The following is a 17,481-nucleotide window of genomic DNA, read 5'->3' as shown; positions in this document are numbered from 1 at the left end:
CCGCTTCGTCTTGCGAAGCGTGGCCATAAAAACCTCCGATCAGAAAATCAGGGCATTCATCTAACGAAAGGGGAACCAGCTGTAGCAAGGAAAAAAAGGCAAAGGAAGATCAGCTGAGAGGCGCTGACAGCTGTCACCGCCTCTCAGCTGATCTCCCTTTGCCTTCTTTCCCTGCTGCAGCTGGTTCCCCTTTGTATTCTGCTGGTCTCTGCCCCGGCAGAGACCAGCGGAACACAGAGAGGAACTAGCGGGGGAGGAACTAGGTGTCCGCCCGCTTGTCTTCGCCGAGGCGTCGCTTTCTTGGCGAAGGCAAGGGGGCGGGCTAGGTAGGTGTCCCCTGCTTGCCTTCGCCGAAAAAGCCTCCCCCGCCACCACGTCTTGCCGCGCACAGCCGGCATGGAGCGCGGTTTCGGAGGTGTCCGAAGCCGCACTCCATGTCGGGGGAGGCAGGCAAGACGCAGCGGCAGGGGAACATCTTCCCCCGCCACCGCGTCTTGCCGTGCACAGCCAGCATGGAGCACGGTTTCGGAGGTGTCCGAAGCTGTGTTCCATGTCGGGGGAGGCAGGCAAGACGCGACGGCGGGGGAACGTCTCCCCCCGTTGCCGCTTCTCGCCACTTCTCACCGGTATGGGGCTTGGCAGAGGTGGGGGAAAGGTGCAGGATCATTCCTTTGCCTTTCCCCCACCCCGCCCGACAGAGCCGGATCAGACGAAGCTTCTGAAGCTACGTCCGATCCGGCTCTGTCGTTGGCAGCAGCGGCGCTTGCTCTCTTGGCTCGGGGAAGCACCTGCCTGCCTTCCCCGAGCCAAGAGAACAAGCGCCGCCGCCACCAGTTCCCCCCAAGCCCATAGGAACGCATTAATTGACTTTTAATGCATTCCTATGGGAAACGGTGCCTCGCTAGACGAAATTTTCGTAGGACGAATTGAGTCCTGGAACGAATTAATTTCGTCTAGCGAGGCACCACTGTATCTATTAAAGATATGGGCTGCAAAGAAAAATGGAAAAACCTTATGGGCTCCAACCTGTTATGTTGGCATACTTTAAAACTGATCCTTTTGCCTCTTTATTGAAGCTCTCTAGCTTTGGACCCAGGTGGACTTGCTGATCAGAAGGTCAGCGGTTTGAATCCCTGCGATGGGGTGAGCTCCTGTTGCCCGGTCCCAGCTCCTGCCCACCTAGCAGTTCGAAAGCACATCAAAGTGCAAGTAGATAAATAGGGACCGCTCCGGCGGGAAGGTAAATGGTGTTGTTCGCCAGAAGCGGCTTAGTCATGCTGGCCACATGACCCGGAAGCTGTCTGCGGACAAACGCCGGCTCCCTCGGCCTATAGAGCGAGATGAGCGCCGCAACCCCAGTCGGACACAACTGGACCTGATGGTCAGGGCCCCCTTTACCTTTGGTAGCTTGCAGGGGTGCCAACTTGCCCTCCGGATTGTGGCTGCCCGGCCGCCCAACATGCAGACATGGGTGTGTGACGTTGCATGTTTGTGTTGCAATGGCTGCTGCCGGCCCCTCTTCCTCCTCCTCACTGCAGCCAGCGAGGCACCCTTTTCCATGGGGAGAGGCTCAGACTTGATCCCCACCCCACCCAAAAAGGGTGCCTTGCTCGGTGGTTGTGGAGGGCGAAGCTGAACTGCTTCTCTCTCAGAGGCAGAGCCGCTGCTGCCTGCCGGCTTTTCTCATTGACTTTGTGGGTTCCCGGTCCCCACAATTATATTATTGTGGGTGCCCAAGCACTCACGCCCCCCTGGAGTTGGCTCCTATGGTAGCTTGCAGTGGTGGAAGTGCTGAAGATTACACAATTCGCGTGGCAGGTGCATAAGGCTGCACACACACACACACACACACACACACACACACACACACCCTCACACACACCCCAAGGTGAAGGTGCAAAACAGACCAAACACAAGTGTGGGCTGAAAGAGGCCACACCTTTATTGTCTAGAGCAGGCACCCCCAAACTCGGCCCTCCAGATTTTTTGGGACTACAGTTCCCATCATCCCTGACCACTGGTCCTGGTAACTAGGGATGATGGGAGTTGTAGTCCCAAAACAGCTGGCGGGCCGAGTTTGGGGGTGCCTGGTCTAGGGTGATGTAAGCGGGGTTGGCATGGCAATGGAGCTTCTATTATTATTATTATTATTGTTATTATTATTATTATTATTACAGTATTAACAGTTGTATACCGCACTATACTTCCAGATCTCATGGTGGCTCACAACATAAAGTCACAGTAATCACAACATAAGATCACAGTAAAAAATGCATAATAAAAACTTAAAAAGAGCAAATCAAGGGTGGTTATTATTATTATAAACTGTAATTTATTATTAATTAAATTTGTATACCACCCTTCATTCATAGATTTCAGGGCTGTTCATAGTGCCTGAGCTGTTGTCACCATGGATATTTGCTTACGCGTGGTAACAATCACTGCTGTTATCCAAGTGATCCTGTACGATTCATCCATTCAGAAATCCCTATCTGGAAATTCTACCTGCTTCAGTCAGTTGGCATCCAAAACATTTACTCAGGATAATTAACAACAGGGTGGAGAGTAAAGGGAAATCCCATCTGTGCAACTCCACAAGATCTCCTGAATTAAATGAAATTGGATTTTTCTAGCAGGGTGTAGACAGAGAAAAGAAATCAGTATTGTAAGATAAATGAATGCACCTGCAATAGTCACACATAGGATTCCATTCCATTTGAACACTGTTCATATTATGTGGAAGCGGGGCTTTTTCAGGGGGAACTCACAGGAACTCAGTTCCTGCACCCCTCGGGTGGGCACCATTGCCATTCTAAGAGAATGAGGGAGGTGTTCATGGTTCCGGCTCCTCTTCTAGAAAAATAGCACTGTGGAAGCCTAATATGGAAGCAACTAATGGGAATCCATGACAGCAGGCCAGGAGCACAATCACACTTCCCAGTAATTTCACGATGCCCCTTTATACATGCACCATTTGGGCAGATGAGATTTATGTTTATTTATGTTGCAACATTTACCACCCACCTCTCTGCCTGACAACAGCCCCACTTTCAAAGCTGGTCATCATTACCGGTAATAATAAGATACTTTTTGAAGATGGCTTATGAAGGCTGTTGGGGTGAAGGGATGTGCCAGTGTTGGGAAAAGTACGTTTCCGAGCACAATTCAAAGTGTTGGTGCTGACCTTTAAAGCCCTAAACGGCCTCGGTCCTGTATACCTGAAGGAGCGTCTCCACCCCCATTGTTCTGCCCGGACACTGAGGTCCAGTGCCGAGGGCTTTCTGGCGGTTCCCTCGCTGCGAAAAGCAAAGCTACAGGGAACCAGGCAGAGGGCCTTCTTGGTAGTGGCACCTGCCCTGTGGAAAGGCCTCCCATCAGATGTCAAAGAGATAAACAACTACCTAACGTTTAGAAGACATCTGAAAGAAGCCCTGTTTAGGGAAGTTTTTAATAATTGATGTTTTAATGTACTTTTAAGCAGACCAGAGTGGCAGGGGAAGCCGATCCAGATGGGCGGGGTACAAATAAATTGTTGTTGTTGTTGTTGTTGTTTAAAAATGTCCTTTTCATAGGACCTCAGAGCAGATCCAGGAAATAGGTGGTGTCACACTGAAGAACAGATTCCTTTACAAGGGCAGATGAAACACTGTGTGGCACGTGTGGGCTTGCACATATAGCGGGAGCGTCACCCTGGTGATTCATCACACAGAGAAGAAGAAAAGTGGCGTTGCAACTTGTTTATTTATTTCATAAAATGTATACACCGCTTGACTGTAAAGAGAAACTTCAATGCAGTTTACAAAGAGTTGTTCAGAGGTGCTTCTGGGGTTCAGATTTTTCTGAACAGGTTGTTTCTGAGTATAAGGAACTTGCAAGTTTCCCAAGCTCCCAAAGAAGGTATACTGTAGTCGGAAACATGCAGAGCCTATGTAACAGCCTTGTCTTCTGGAACCTGCCTTCCTATTGCTTTATGCTCTCCATGGCACTTCCCCCTCTTCCTACACAGTGCTTGCAAAGCTGTCAGGTCCACAGAGTGGCTAATTGTGGATGGAAGCTTCTGTTTTCTAGATTCTCTGTGCTATTTTAAAAACACTGTTTTTTTTTTTTAAGTCCTTTCGCTCACTTTCAGCCATTTCGCTTTGGGACCTTGGGACGTGTTTGTGGTTTGCAAAGAGATCTCATGACAGCGCTGGGGATTCCAGGAACCTCTGGCTTCTATTTCTTTCCTTGGAAGTCAACCCAGTCGGAGCTTTTCAAGTCATCGTTGAGAGCAGAAATGTCTGGGAGGAACGGGCTTTTCATTGAGTCATTCTGCATTTGTCAAGCGGCTATGGGGAATCCCCCAACTTCTGACCTCATCCCATCCCCCAGGAAATGATCACAAGTCAACTGCCTTACTGGGTTATTAGGAATCTAAATTAGATGAGGATTACAAGGAATTTTGCATGCTACAATCTATAAATAACAAAGGTGGATTCCAGCTTGTACCCTTGTGCAGAAATTGGGAGCCCATGCCCCTCAGCTGTAGCTGAACTAATAATAATAATAATAATAATAATAATAATAATAATAATAATAATAATAATACAGGCAGCCCTCTATCAAGAGGATTTAATGCCTGATGTTTTTATTATATTTTTAGATATTCCGTAAACCGCCCAGAATGGCTGGGGAAACACAGGTGAAACTCGGAAAATTAGAATATTGCTGAAAAGTGCATTTATTTCAGTAATGCAACTTATCATTTTTTCTTTTTCTTTTAATTTTTACATATGCTTTCTTTTGGAAATTCCACAATAATAAAACAAATAGTTACAATAATAAAAAATAAACAAAAATAAACATCGCTATTACTTTTCATTACAGTGATGCTTCGTAAGACGAATTTAATTCGTTCCACGAGTTAATTCGTTTTGCGAAAAATTCGTCTTGCGAATAGCAGTTTCCCATACTGGAATGCATTGAAATTTCTTTTTTTGCCCATAGGAACGCATTAATTAAATTTCAGTGCATTCCTATGGGAAACCGCGATTCGCAAGACGAATTTTTCGCAAAACGATTTTGACTTGCGAGTCACCATCAGATCGCAAGACCTTGCGAAAAATTCGTCTTGCAGGGCATTCGTCTTGCGAGGTACCACTGTAATTACATTCCATTTATAATTGACCCGCCTAATGACAAATAATTACAATTACAACAAATAAAGGCTTGACAAATCTTGCTTTGCATTTCATGCATCTATCTCATATATTGGTTTCACCTTTTAAGTTGCATTACTGAAATAAATGCACCTTTTGATGATATTCTAATTTTCCGAGTTTCACCTGTAAATATAACAACTACTACTACCACTACTACTACTACTATTACCCCACCCATCTGACTGGGCAGCTTCAACTCCCTGACCATTGGCCATGTGCCACCTCAGGGCTGTTTATGCCTTACCAAAACTGAGGAAATGTGTCACCAGACAAAGAGGATATTGATTTGCATAAAAATGTATATAGGTGCAACTTTAGAAATTTAAATTGAGAAAGGTAGATAATGTTTTAATAATTTCAAGGTCTTAGATATATAATAAATGTTCATAAATGTACAAGGCAAACACGTACATAAATATATATACCAATGACTGAAAACAGTACAGGAAGACAGTCCTGAAACCATATTGACTCCCAAGCTGACCAAATGTTTCTCTGTAAGGAGGGAGGGGTGAGGGAACCTTCCCATTGTCTCAGGAATTAAGGTATTACCATCTCAAAGAAATGGCCAGACTACCAGGAAAGGCAATTAGATAAGGCATTATCAGATAACCTGGCAGACAGGAAAAACAACAACATTCAAATTTCTGTTGTAGACCGCCTTTTCTGTGATGTAGGTATGGTGTATCTGGGGGGTGGTCGGGCTACACCCCTTCTGTGATGTATGTATGGTGTATGGAGGGGTGGTTTTGAGCTCCAGGGCAGGGAATTTCAAAATGTCTATATATATAAATTTGTTCTGGGTCCTCCTCCTTTCTGCTGCCTGTGAGGGAGCACCCTGTTGCAACAGTTCAATAAAGATCAGGCTTACTAGCTGCTTTGCTTCTCAATATTCTCTGGTTGGCCTCTGTTATTTCTCCTACCAATGGAGAGCCTACAAAGGACTCTATAAGGGCAGATTTTGTTTACAACAGTAAAAAGGTAAAAGACCCCTGGATGGTTAAGTCCAGTCAAAGGCGACTATGTGGTACGGCGCTCATCTTGCTTTTCAAGCCGAGGGAGCTGGCGTTTGCCCACAGACAGCTTTCTGGGTCATGTGGCCAGCAGGACTAAACCGCTTCTGACACAACAGGACACCGTGACAAGTGCCAGGGCACACGGAAAAGCTGTTCACTTTCCCGCCACAGCGGTACCTATTTATCTACTTGCACTGGCGTGCTTTTGAACCGCTAGGTTGGCAGGAGCTGGGACAGAGCCATGGGAGCTCACCCCATCACGCAGATTCGAACCGCTGACCTTCTGATCAGGAAGCCAAAGAGGCTCAGTGGTTTAGACCACAGCGCTACCTGCTCCCCTATTAAAATGAGAAACATTACACCTTGCCCTAATGGGGAAAATTGGGAGGAGGCGATCCATGTCCCTGCTCAATCTGCTGTGCAGGTGAGGACTCTGTTGACAGACTGATTCATGGCCCCTGCTCCTCTTCCTTCTTAGGGCTCTTTATCCTTGGACCAGACAGCCCTTCAAATAGAGGATGTCTTCAAATAGAAGCCTGTCTTCCGTCTTCAAATAGAAGCCTGTCTTCCATAGGCTGATATGACTTGCCAAATGGTGTTGGAACCCAACACTTTATTAAGGGCTACAGACACACCATCCCTGATCTAGGTGGAGTATCATTTGCTAGTCATGTATGGAAGCCCACTAGAGCCTTCATAAACTCTTGCCCATAGAAGCAAGTGGCGCGGGACACCAGGGCGCCAAGTTCTGGAGGGCGCCTGGGAAGAGGCGGAGGCTGGACGCAGTGCCTCCGGGCATCAGCTCACTGCCCTCATCTGCCGCGCCAAAGCAGCGCCATGCCCGGAGCCTCCGCCTACCATGGCCACTCCAGCACGGGCACCAGGGAAGAGGAAGAGGCTGGGCACAGCGCCCTTGCCCACTACGCTGAAGCAGCGCCACACTTGGAGCCTCCACTTCTTCCCCGCTGGAGGAGCCGCCCTCCAGCCACTGCCCGCCTCCTCCAGCCCCGCAAAGCTTCCGGCAGCGCTGTATAAAGGTCAGCAACTCTGGGTAACGGGGGGGGGAGGGATATTTGAACCACGGCGCCAGATAGGCTTAAGATGGCCCTGCATAAACTTCCTGCTCCCTGTTTGGAACCAGCACTTAGCAGGTCACCAAGTATACCTGGCAGGTTGTGAACACTGTGGAGGCCTGGTGTTGACACTGGACATGAGGAAGCCTAGCATCTGGGCCCCAGGTGGCTTACAAAGTCATCAAGTAGCTCAAACATTTTGCAGCTTGGCCAGTAGCCCTGTGGAACTGCATGCTGGGATAAAAACCACGCACTTATTCAGAATGTCAAATCGAACTTCAAATAGTACATTTTCTGTGTGGCCCTAGTAGACAAGATAAGTTAAGTAGCCATGCCATGAGTGATACCCCCTTAGTATTTATGAGTCTGTGGTTGAGTGGCTGGGCTATAAAGTATATTCTTGTATGAGAGCCTTCCAGAGCTATAGAGACTGGTTTCAGACCCTAGAAGAGCAGCGTTGGGATGCTCCTCTCTCTCATGGATAGACCGTCAGCTCCCCATTCCATCCATAAATCAAGAACCAGGCATGGACCTTTTCCCCAGAGAATTTTGCTTTCGGAAAGGTAAAGAGATGGGCATCAGTATCGCCGTCAAAAAATGCTACCAGGCCCTCTGTATAGTCTAGGGAAACCCGGATCCTACTCGGGTGATGGCATAAGGACAAATTTGTCCTAGGATTGTCAGTAATAGACTGGTACTGCCCATCAATACGCTGTACCCCCCAGTACCCTCCCTCTGGTGCAAGGTAAATTTGCCCGTTTCTGTTTGCAGACTGCCTCACGATTCCCACACCCCACCAACTGCCCCCTTCCACCACTTCCACTTCCCAGCAATATTTCCCCGAGTTGATGCCCTGATGGCTTAGGACGCTGGCCATCACGTCATATCTCAGGGGACCAGGAGACACATTTTGTTTCATGCCTCTCCATTTCACACTCTTCAGATCTTCTGATACGTAGAGCTGGGGATGAGCTGTGCTCGGATCCAGAGTCAGATTTGCTGTGAAGAAAAGAGGAAAAGGAGTCACCATCCATTGCACATTGGCTTGCTTTTATCAGCCATTTAAGGAAAAATAAATATTATTAGCAGCACTCCAGTTAGAGGGCAACACGAATGGACAAATCTAGATAGCATCTTAAAAAGCAGAGACATCACCTTGCCGACAAAGGTCCGTATAGTTAAAGCTATGGTTTTCCCAGTAGTGATGTATGGAAGTGAGAGCTGGACCATAAAGAAGGCTGATCGTCGAAGAATTGATGCTTTTGAATTATGGTGCTGGAGGAGACTCTTGAGAGTCCCATGGACTGCTAGAAGATCAAACCTATCAATTCTTAAGGAAATCAGCCCTGAGTGCTCCCTGGAAGGACAGATCGTGAAGCTGAGGCTCCAATACTTTGGCCACCTCATGAGAAGAGAAGAATCCTTGGAAAAGACTCTGATGTTGGGAAAGATTGAGGGCACTAGGAGAAGGGGACGACAGAGGACAAGATGGTTGGACAGTGTTCTTGAAGCTACGAACATGAGTTTGACCAAACTGCGGGAGGCAGTGGAAGACAGGAGTGCCTGGCGTGCTCTGGTCCATGGGGTCACGAAGAGTCGGACACGACTAAACGACTAAACAACAACAAGCTGGTGGGGGAGGGTGGGGGAGGGAACCCACTTTATTAACAGTCCTGGAATCAGGTAATAATCAGGTAATAATTAATTCAGAGTTTTTTGAAAGAGATGCTAGGTTCTCTAATATAAAATAAAAGTGGGACGTGCAACCATCTGTTTCAGTGTGCAGATGTCCTGTTCTGGGTTGGCAATAAGCCAGTCAGTATTCTGTGTCCACTGAGCAAGCAGTGTTGGATTTATGTATAAGCTAAATAAGCTATAGCTTAGGGCCCCACTCTCTTGGGGCCCCCAAAGAAAGTTAAAGGAAAAAACAACTGGATGTAACATTTCGAACATATAAGATAAAAAAATAAAACCTACATACAGTGGTACCTCAGCTTACAAACCCAATTGGTTCCGGAAGTCTGTACTTAACCTGAAGCGTACTTAACCTGAAGCGAACTTTCCCATTGAAAGTAATGGAAAGTGGATTAATCCGTTCCAGACGGGTCCGCAGAGTACTTAAACTGAAAGTACTCAAACCGAGGCATGCTTAAAGCGAGCTATGACTGTACAGCCAGTGTTTTGTGTTGTGTAGGCCCCATATTAGGTCCATAAATTACCATATAGCATATATTCAACACAAAAAACAGCAACAATTTGTTGTTGACAAAGGGCAGCTGGTCATATAAAGGGCCCCATCACCTTCAGTAGCTTAGGGCCTCATTAAACCCAAACTCAGCCCTGCTCAGGTCTCATTAATCTATGTTTTTGTTCCCCTACTTGGAGTTCCCCCAAGCCTGCTGATACTTCCCTCTTGTGCATGGATGGTTTTGTGACATTGTGGTGTACATTTGGAGTATGTTATTAGCCTAAAGGATGGTTAAAGGCTATAGTTTATAATGTAAGACAAGAGTCATATAGAGAAGATATAGTGGGGCGGGGTGGGTGGGGCTTCAATAGGAAAATATTAGGCTTCAGATAACTTGATTTGTTTTCTCTCCACCCCCTAAACTTTGAACTCCAGGAGGTCTGACTACTACAACCAATGTTAAGACTAGGGGCTTGTCCACACTGGAATGCTCCTGAATGGGAGGAGGGTAGCCTTTTCAGGAAGTCTATTTCAGGTACACTTAGTTTTTCGTTTTCCTAATCATGTTCTGCAAAATCAGACTGCAAAATTTCTTAAAAATGAAATAAGACAAGTCATCGTGAAAATTCAAAAGTGAATTTCCCCTAATATACATATAGTTTTGTGTGCAATTTTGCCGATTCAACACAACTTTGCAAAGCAATTCTCCCTAATATAACACATTTTTTCTGTTTGTTTGTTTGCTAATGTATGCATTTTTATACACATAACTTTGCAGGAAAACTGCATTGCAAACTTCAGAGAAATGTAAATTTTGAAGGAACGGCTGTATTTTGGTTTGCATACAGTGGAACCTCAGTTTACAAACATCTCGGTTTACGAATTTTTGGTTTACGAACAATCGTAACCCGGAAGTAAGTAAACCAAGGTTTCCGAGGCCTACGACGCTCCGATGCCTTTGCGGAGGCCGGGCCTTTGCTCCGGGCCTTCGCGGAGCCATGGGAGCACTTCCGCAGCTGCGGCCCAGCTGTGGAAGTGCTCCCATGGCTCCGCGAAGGCCCAGAGCGAAGGCCCGGCCTCCGGAAGGCATTGGAGTGAAGGCCCGGCTGCCTCCTCTGCCCTAAATGTTATGAATCTCTTCATGGCTTCACCGCTTAATTCCATTTTGGATTTGCCAAGAATGCTCTCTCCAGCCCAGGGGAATCCAAAAAAGGTAGAAAGAAGACCACTCCTACCTTACATATCTAGGGGATACTAGCCTAATTTCTAATGTTAAGCGGCAATTCAGGGCTGATCCACATTGCCATTTGGCCTGCTGCTTTCTCCCAGGAAAACCGGTGGTTTAGCACAAAATCAGAACTAACGGCAACCAGGTTTTCTGCAGGTTGCTGTTTGTTCTGATTTAGCACTAAAGAGTGGGGGGGAGGCATCGGGGCAGAGGCAGAACTGCTTGGACCCATGGGACACACAGAAAACCACTTGTTTCCTAGGCAAAGGGCAAGTTGAAGTGTGAGTGAGCCCTCAGTCACTGGAGAAAAAAGCCTGTAAGAAAAAGCAGAGGGACAAGCCTTGCTTTGCTATCAGCTTTCAGACTCAGGCTGCCATTCCCTGCAGACTTCTCTGGTAAGCCATGCTGAACACAGTGGGACTTAGTTCTGAGTAAACTATGCATGAAGTTGCGTTGTCAGTGACTTTAAGTAAGTCATGAGGCTACTTTGGGCTTAGTTTTACTTCCACATTTTGTAGATCTTTTAAACCAACAACGAAGGGAAGCAAAAATGTAGTTCTGGGCTGGGGGGGGGGGTGTTACCTGTTGTGCTCGTCTTATCCGAGCTGCAAGGGACACATCTTTTCAGGCAACTCCGGATCTGGTTGTGTGGAGGTTTGCTGGCAAAAACGTCCTGGGAAACTTAGAAAACAGTTTGACTTGAAGAATTCCCATCTGTTTACAAAGTTCGCGATTTGTTCACATTGAGAGAGCTTTGTAGAAAACTCATTATTGGCGGAATCTGTATTTATTGTTGCTGCTTTGAGTTGTTGGGTAGAAGAAACAATCCCCCAATGTATAACAGTAAAAATTCAACACTAAGGGCTGTACCCAATGTTAATCAAACTCAGAGTAGACTTTTTGAAATTAATGCACATGATATAATAATAATAATAATAATAATAATAATAATAATAATAATAATAATAATTTATTATTTGTACCCTGCCCATCTGGCCGGGTTTCCCTAGCCACTCTGGGTGCCTTCCAACAAAGATTTAAAATACATTAAAAATGTCACACATTTAAAAACCTCCCTGAACAAGGCTGCCTTCAGATGTCTTCTAAATGTCGGGTAGTTATTTATCTCTTTGTTTGACATCTGATGGGAGGGTGTTCCACAGGGTGGGTGCCACTACCTAGAAGGCCCTCTGCCTGGTTCCTTGTAGCTTTGCTTCTCGCAGTGAGGGAACCACCAGAAGGCCCTGGACCTCTGTGTCAATTTAGCTAAGTTCCATTAATTTCAACTGGTCTCTGATTAGAACTCAGTTGGAAACAACCCTAAATTTGATAGGCTTTCCTGTTTGTGTTGGGATTAGGGATAAGTATGCTCTGTTTCAGTTTTACTGGCATTCAATCAAAAGCCTGTTTTGTCCTGTTGTATGTGGATGATAACAAAGGAATGAAGAAAGGGGGGGATCTGAATTTTTATTTAGTATGCATTTCCCCTGAAACAGACAATTGCTTTTCAAGCACCCCCCTATAAAATATGCATTATAATAGTAAGGTAAAAGGTAAATGACCCTTGGACGGTTAAGTCCAGTCAAAGGCGACAATGGGGTTGTGGCGCTCATCTCGCCTTCAGGCCGAGGAAGCCGGCATTTGTCCACAGACAGCTTTCTGGGTCATGTGGCCAGCAGGACTAAACTGCTTCTGGCGCAACGGGACACCGTAATGGAAGCCAGAGCGCACGGAAACACCGTTTACCTTCCCGCTTGGAGCGGTACCTATTTATCTACTTGCACCGGCATGCTTTCGAACTGCTAGGTTGGCAGGAGCTGGGACAGAGCAATGGAAGCTCACCCCGCCGTGGGGATTTGAACCTCTGACATTCTGATCGGCAAGTAGGGTTGCCAGACTCAATAGTGGACAGGACTTCTGTGCCTTTAGTTGCCCTGCTCTCTTTTGAGTCTGGAAACCTTAAAGAGAAACCAGCAGACCCTTTGCTTGAAAATTAAACAAGGTCTGCTGGTTTCTCTTTAAGGTTTCCAGACTCGAAAGAGAGCAGGGCAATTAAAGGCACAGAAGTCCTGTCCACTATTGAGTCTGGCAACCCTATCGGCAAGCCCAAGAGGCTTAGTGGTTTAGACCATAGCACCACCTGCGTCCTATATAACACAGAGATGCACTGCATAATCCAATTTGAGCCACATAATTGCACCGGGGGGAAATGGATGTGAAAGCTTATGCATTGCTTCAGAAGTTGATGGGTTAGGAAAGTAGCAGCACCATGGGTGGTGGCGAGGAAACTGACAACCCCATAACACTTTAGGTATCTGGGCAATGGGAACAATATTATTTTTGCTCCAAAACAAAACTTCATTTTATTAATATTGGGGGAAAGCAAGGTGCTTGGTTCCATTTCATATTCATATATATATATATATATATATATATATATATATACACACACACACACACACACACACACACACACACACACACACACACACCGTATCACAATTGTGTATTCATTGCATGACCCCCCCCCCAAAAAAAATCCTACCCCACACTCTGCATGAACCTGAAAGCCTTACCTGGAATCTTCTTACCTGGAAGACTAAGAAAAACAAGAAGAAGGACCAGAGCAATATTCCCTGCCAGCGCAATGCCAAAAGCGACTTTCCACCAGACATTCGAGGGAGAACCTGTAACATTGAAGATAGGAACGAAGTCCAGCGTTAGTTTCCCTCTGCCTTGCATGAAAAGTGAGCTGAAAGTGGGGTGGAGATGGGTATTTGTCATCTGTGAAGTTGGGAGGGAGACAGTTTTCTGCTGCTTTTGGAGGGTAGGAATATAACATTGCCCCCTTGCATTTAAAACATAGAGAGGGGGGAGGGAGGGGGGAGGGAGGGAGAGATTCCGATGAAACATCAGGAACAACTTTCTGACAGTAAGAGCTGTTCAACAGTGGAACAGACTCCCTTTGAAGGTTGTGGAATCTCCTTCAATTGAGGCTTTTTAAGCAGAGGTTGGATAGCCATCTGTCATGGATGCTTTAGCTGAGAGTCCTGCATTGCAGGAGGCTGGACTAGAGGACCCTCGGGGTCCCTTCCAGCTCTACAATTCTATGAAACGTTTACATTTTGGTTTTGCAAAGCACCCAGATTGCTACGCTGCTGGATGGGCTATTTATACATTTAACAAACAAGCGTATCAAGCAAGCAAGCAGGTTGGAAGAGCGGTCCGATGGAAGGAAGTGCTCCATAATCGGGAAGAAGAAAAAAGACGGAAAGCAGTATTTTTGACACCCATCCGCAACTTCCCTCAACATTAAGGCTAAGGGCATTTGCCTGAAGACATAAGGAAAATAAGCTGTGTGCTATTATATATTTTAAAAGAATATGAGGTGTAAACTAGACATTTCCCCCAATCTTCAGTTGCTACACTATTAGGAACCAACTACTCAAGAACTCCTACTTTGAACAGTTGTGCAAGCTAGCACAAGTTACTTGGGGGTAAGCCCCATTGATTTGAGACCCTTGTTGGAAACAATGAAACAATCATTTCATTCGGTGGGACTGAGCCATGAATCATTTGAGTGGAAATGGCAATTTCCAAGTGAGCAGGTGGCAAGTATATCTCAGAAAGACATCTCTCACACAAGTGGCAGCAAGGGCTGATCTACTTCAGGTGTAGCCAATGAGATGCCTTCCAGATGTTGTTGGACTACAATGCCCATCGTCCCTGACTACTGATGATGCTGACTGGGGCTCATGGGAATTGTAGTCCAACAACAACTGATGGATACCTCAACTTTCTTATTAAATGCCCCCAAAGGCGCAGAAACCTGACCAAAGCCAACATTCTATTGTCCACAGAAACCTTATTTGCATACAGACTGGTTGCCCTTTTAAATAAATAAATAAACAAATAAACAAATAAATAAATGATAAAGGAGGAAGAAGTTTAAAAAGCAACTAGGTATGGGTGTTCTCTTTTTTGTGTGTATCTTGTGTTGTTTTGAAGATGATTGGAATACTTGTAATATCTAACTAATAAAACATTGCAAAAAATAAAAATAAAAATAAATGAATGAATGAATAAAAATGGACATGAAACAAGACCCAAGTCAGTACAGGGGCTTCTGCCTGATGCTACGGTAACATTGGCATTTTCAACTCTCTAAGAAAGCGGAAGATTTGTTTGCTTTTGAGCAATGTAGCTGCCATTTGGGCAATGAACAGACTGGAAATAACAGTGGGAGGGAAATGCCGTGGGGGAAGGTTCAAGAGAGGCATTAAAGGTAAAGGTAAAGGGACCCCTGACTATTGGATCCCGTCGCGACTGACTCTGGGGTTGTGCCGCTCATCTCGCTTTATTGGCCGAGGGAGCCGGCGTATAGCTTCCAGGTCATGTGGCCAGCATGACTAAGCCGCTTCTGGCGAAACCAGAGCAGCACACGGAAACGCTGTTTACCTTCCCGCGGTAGCGGTACCTATTTATCTACTTGCACTTTGACATGCTTTTAAACCGCTAGGTTGGCAGGAGCTGGGACCAAGCAACGGGAGCTCACCCCTCCGTGGGGACTCGAACCGGCCAAGAGAGGCATTACTTTCACAAAAACAAATGCCCATATGCGTACATTTAGTGCAGCCATACCTTCTAGAAATCTCCCCAAACATCTGAAAAGGCTGCCGTATAGTGGATAGGGCTTGCTGATCAGAAGGTTGGTGGTTTGAATCCCTGTGACGGGGTGAGCTCCCGTTGCTTGATCCCAGCTCCTGCCAAACTAGCAGTTCGAAAGCACGTCAAAGTGCAAGTAGATAAATAGGTACCACTCCAAGCGGGAAGGTAAACGGCATTTCTGTGTGCTGCTCTGGTTCGCCCGAAGTGGCTTAGTCATGCTGGTCACATGACCTGGAAGCTGTACGCCGGCTCCCTCGGCCAATAATGCGAGATGAGCGCGCAACCCCAGAGTTGGTCACGACTGGACCTAATGGTCAGGGGTCCCTTTACGTTTACCTAAACAAGTTGTTGTTGTTTAGTCGTTTAGTCGTGTCCGACTCTTCGTGACCCCATGGACCATAGCACGCCAGGCACTCCTGTCTTGACCTAAACAAGTAAACAAGTATAGGGCCCCAAAAAAATTTAAAGGGAAAGAGACCTGGATGTACATTTCCAAAATATAAGATAAAAAACAAATTAAATAAAACCTACATACAGCAACAGTGTTTTGTGTTGCCTAGGCTCCTATAAATTACCATATATTCAACACAAAAAAACAGCGAAAATTTTTTGTTGACAAAGGAGAGCTGGACATATAAAGGGCCCCATTACCTTCAGTAGCTTAGGGCCTCATCAAACCTAAATCCGGCCCCGCACACCACCTCATTGCAAGAAAGGTGTGCTCTAAATGCAACAAAACAACAGGCAAACAAATAAATCCCATTGAAACCAAGTGAACTAGTTAGTCACAATGAAAGCCCTGTTGTAAATACCATTTTTTGCTAGATGAGATGAAGGCGCACTCAAAACGTTGCCACACACACATATCGAATGCAAAGCACATTCTACATTTTAACATTGAAGGTGTGTGTCTGTGTGGGAATCCAATGGAAGAAGTTCATAACAACACTTTCTAAATCTTGTTTGCCAGTGGTGGTTGTTTGTTAAGTTACCGCAACTGCTGCCCTGCTTTTTGCTTCACTTGTAAAGGTAAGCTGAGAATTATTATTTTTTTCCAAACAATACCTTTGGTGCACTTGGGAAGTGGTGCGGTGCGCTGTTGCTGGCTTTTCGGATCTATTTGCATATATCCATCTTCGTCTTCCATCTTCCAGAGCCCTTGTTAGCTGCCGGCGCAACACTCTTTTAAATAAGGAATTGGCAGCTCCTCAAGGTTCAGAAAACAGCCGGCCTGTGCAATTATGGAAAGTTACACAACCAGGCTTCCGGTTTGCCAGTTTCATTCAGCTGGAGTCTGACAAGTTTATTTCTTAGTTAAAACTTCCTGTGGGCATTGGACGTCTCTTGGCCCAAGTCTGGCCTGCAGGTTCCATCTGCTTCTCCTTCCTTTATCTGCTCTGGCGGAGCAGGAATCGAAGTGTGCATCACAGCAGTTGGGGAAGAAGTCAGATGACTGGATTGGGAAAGGAACTGGAGGGAGGGAGAAGCTGTGGTACCTGTATTTCCTTGCTCAATCAGCTACTGATACAGGACACATTTCCAAGTTGTGCAACACGGCACTGTTGGTGACGGAACGGTCCTTGATAATGTCAGCTGCTGTACTTCCTTCTGGATATCCCTCTTTTGCAGTGACTTAAGCAGCTGCAGGTACAGACTTCAGTTCCTTTACCCATACAGATTATTGGTTTATCCACACTTACCTTGCCTCCAGTTTTTCCAGGCATGGTCCATGCTTTCAAGGTCTAAGAACCCTTCCTGCCCCCCTGCCCACCAGAGCTTTTCCCATAAAAACGTGCTCTCTAAAACTCAATTGGAATAAACGTCAATTCGTGGTAAACCAGAATTGACATTTGCTCCGATTCAGCTTTAAAGAGTGGATTTTTGCAGGGAAAACTCAGGGCAAAAAACCCACCACCAACAATGTTTGGACATGGAGCATTAAAGAGTAGACAACTTAGAAAGAGCAGGGCAAAAGGTAAGGGTGAATAATCGCTTACACACAAGGTCCCATAAATTCTGCATCCCATGCTGCTGAACATGGAGGCTTCTTTTAGCCCAGAGAGCAATCTTCCATGCATTGGGTGTAATCTCCCTCTAAAGCAAGGAT

General features: G+C 46.0%; 1 protein-coding gene across 2 annotated transcripts; it reads right to left on the bottom strand.

Moving 5' to 3' along the window:
- Positions 1-3,722: 3,722 nt before the first annotated feature.
- LOC118081059 (zinc-binding protein A33) lies at positions 3,723-17,152 on the bottom strand. Of its 2 annotated transcripts, none has more exons than XM_035107195.3 (4): positions 16,440-17,152; positions 13,298-13,393; positions 11,289-11,387; positions 3,723-8,289 (listed from the first exon to the last, which is right to left on the bottom strand). In XM_035107195.3, the coding sequence occupies exons 1-4, from the start codon at positions 16,519-16,521 to the stop codon at positions 7,766-7,768; spliced, it is 801 nt and encodes a 266-aa protein (XP_034963086.1). In that variant the 5' UTR covers positions 16,522-17,152; the 3' UTR covers positions 3,723-7,765. The 2 variants fall into 2 exon arrangements, with proteins under 2 accessions (XP_034963086.1, XP_034963085.1); XM_035107194.3 differs by having other exon boundaries at positions 13,283-13,393; positions 16,440-17,145.
- Positions 17,153-17,481: the final 329 nt, after the last annotated feature.

The sequence above is a fragment of the Zootoca vivipara genome, chromosome 2, assembly GCF_965207765.1.
Source record: "Zootoca vivipara chromosome 2, rZooViv2.hap1.1, whole genome shotgun sequence".
NCBI lineage: Eukaryota > Metazoa > Chordata > Lepidosauria > Squamata > Lacertidae > Zootoca > Zootoca vivipara.
Note: the sequence above shows the minus strand (reverse complement) of the source record. Positions and strands in the feature narration are given on the sequence as shown.

What these genes read in the sequence shown, in the direction of transcription:
- LOC118081059 (XM_035107194.3), bottom strand. Translation starts at nt 16,521, where the DNA reads ATGGAAGACGAAGATGGATATATGCAAATAGATCCGAAAAGCCAGCAA. An exon ending in TCCAGGTAAGAAGATTCCAG is followed by an intron (nt 11,388 to 13,282) that starts GTAAGGCTTTCA and finishes CTGTTTTCTAAG; the next exon opens with TTTCCCAGGACGTTTTTGCC. An exon ending in GGATAAGACGAGCACAACAG is followed by an intron (nt 8,290 to 11,288) that starts GTAACACCCCCC and finishes TTTTCTTCACAG; the next exon opens with CAAATCTGACTCTGGATCCG.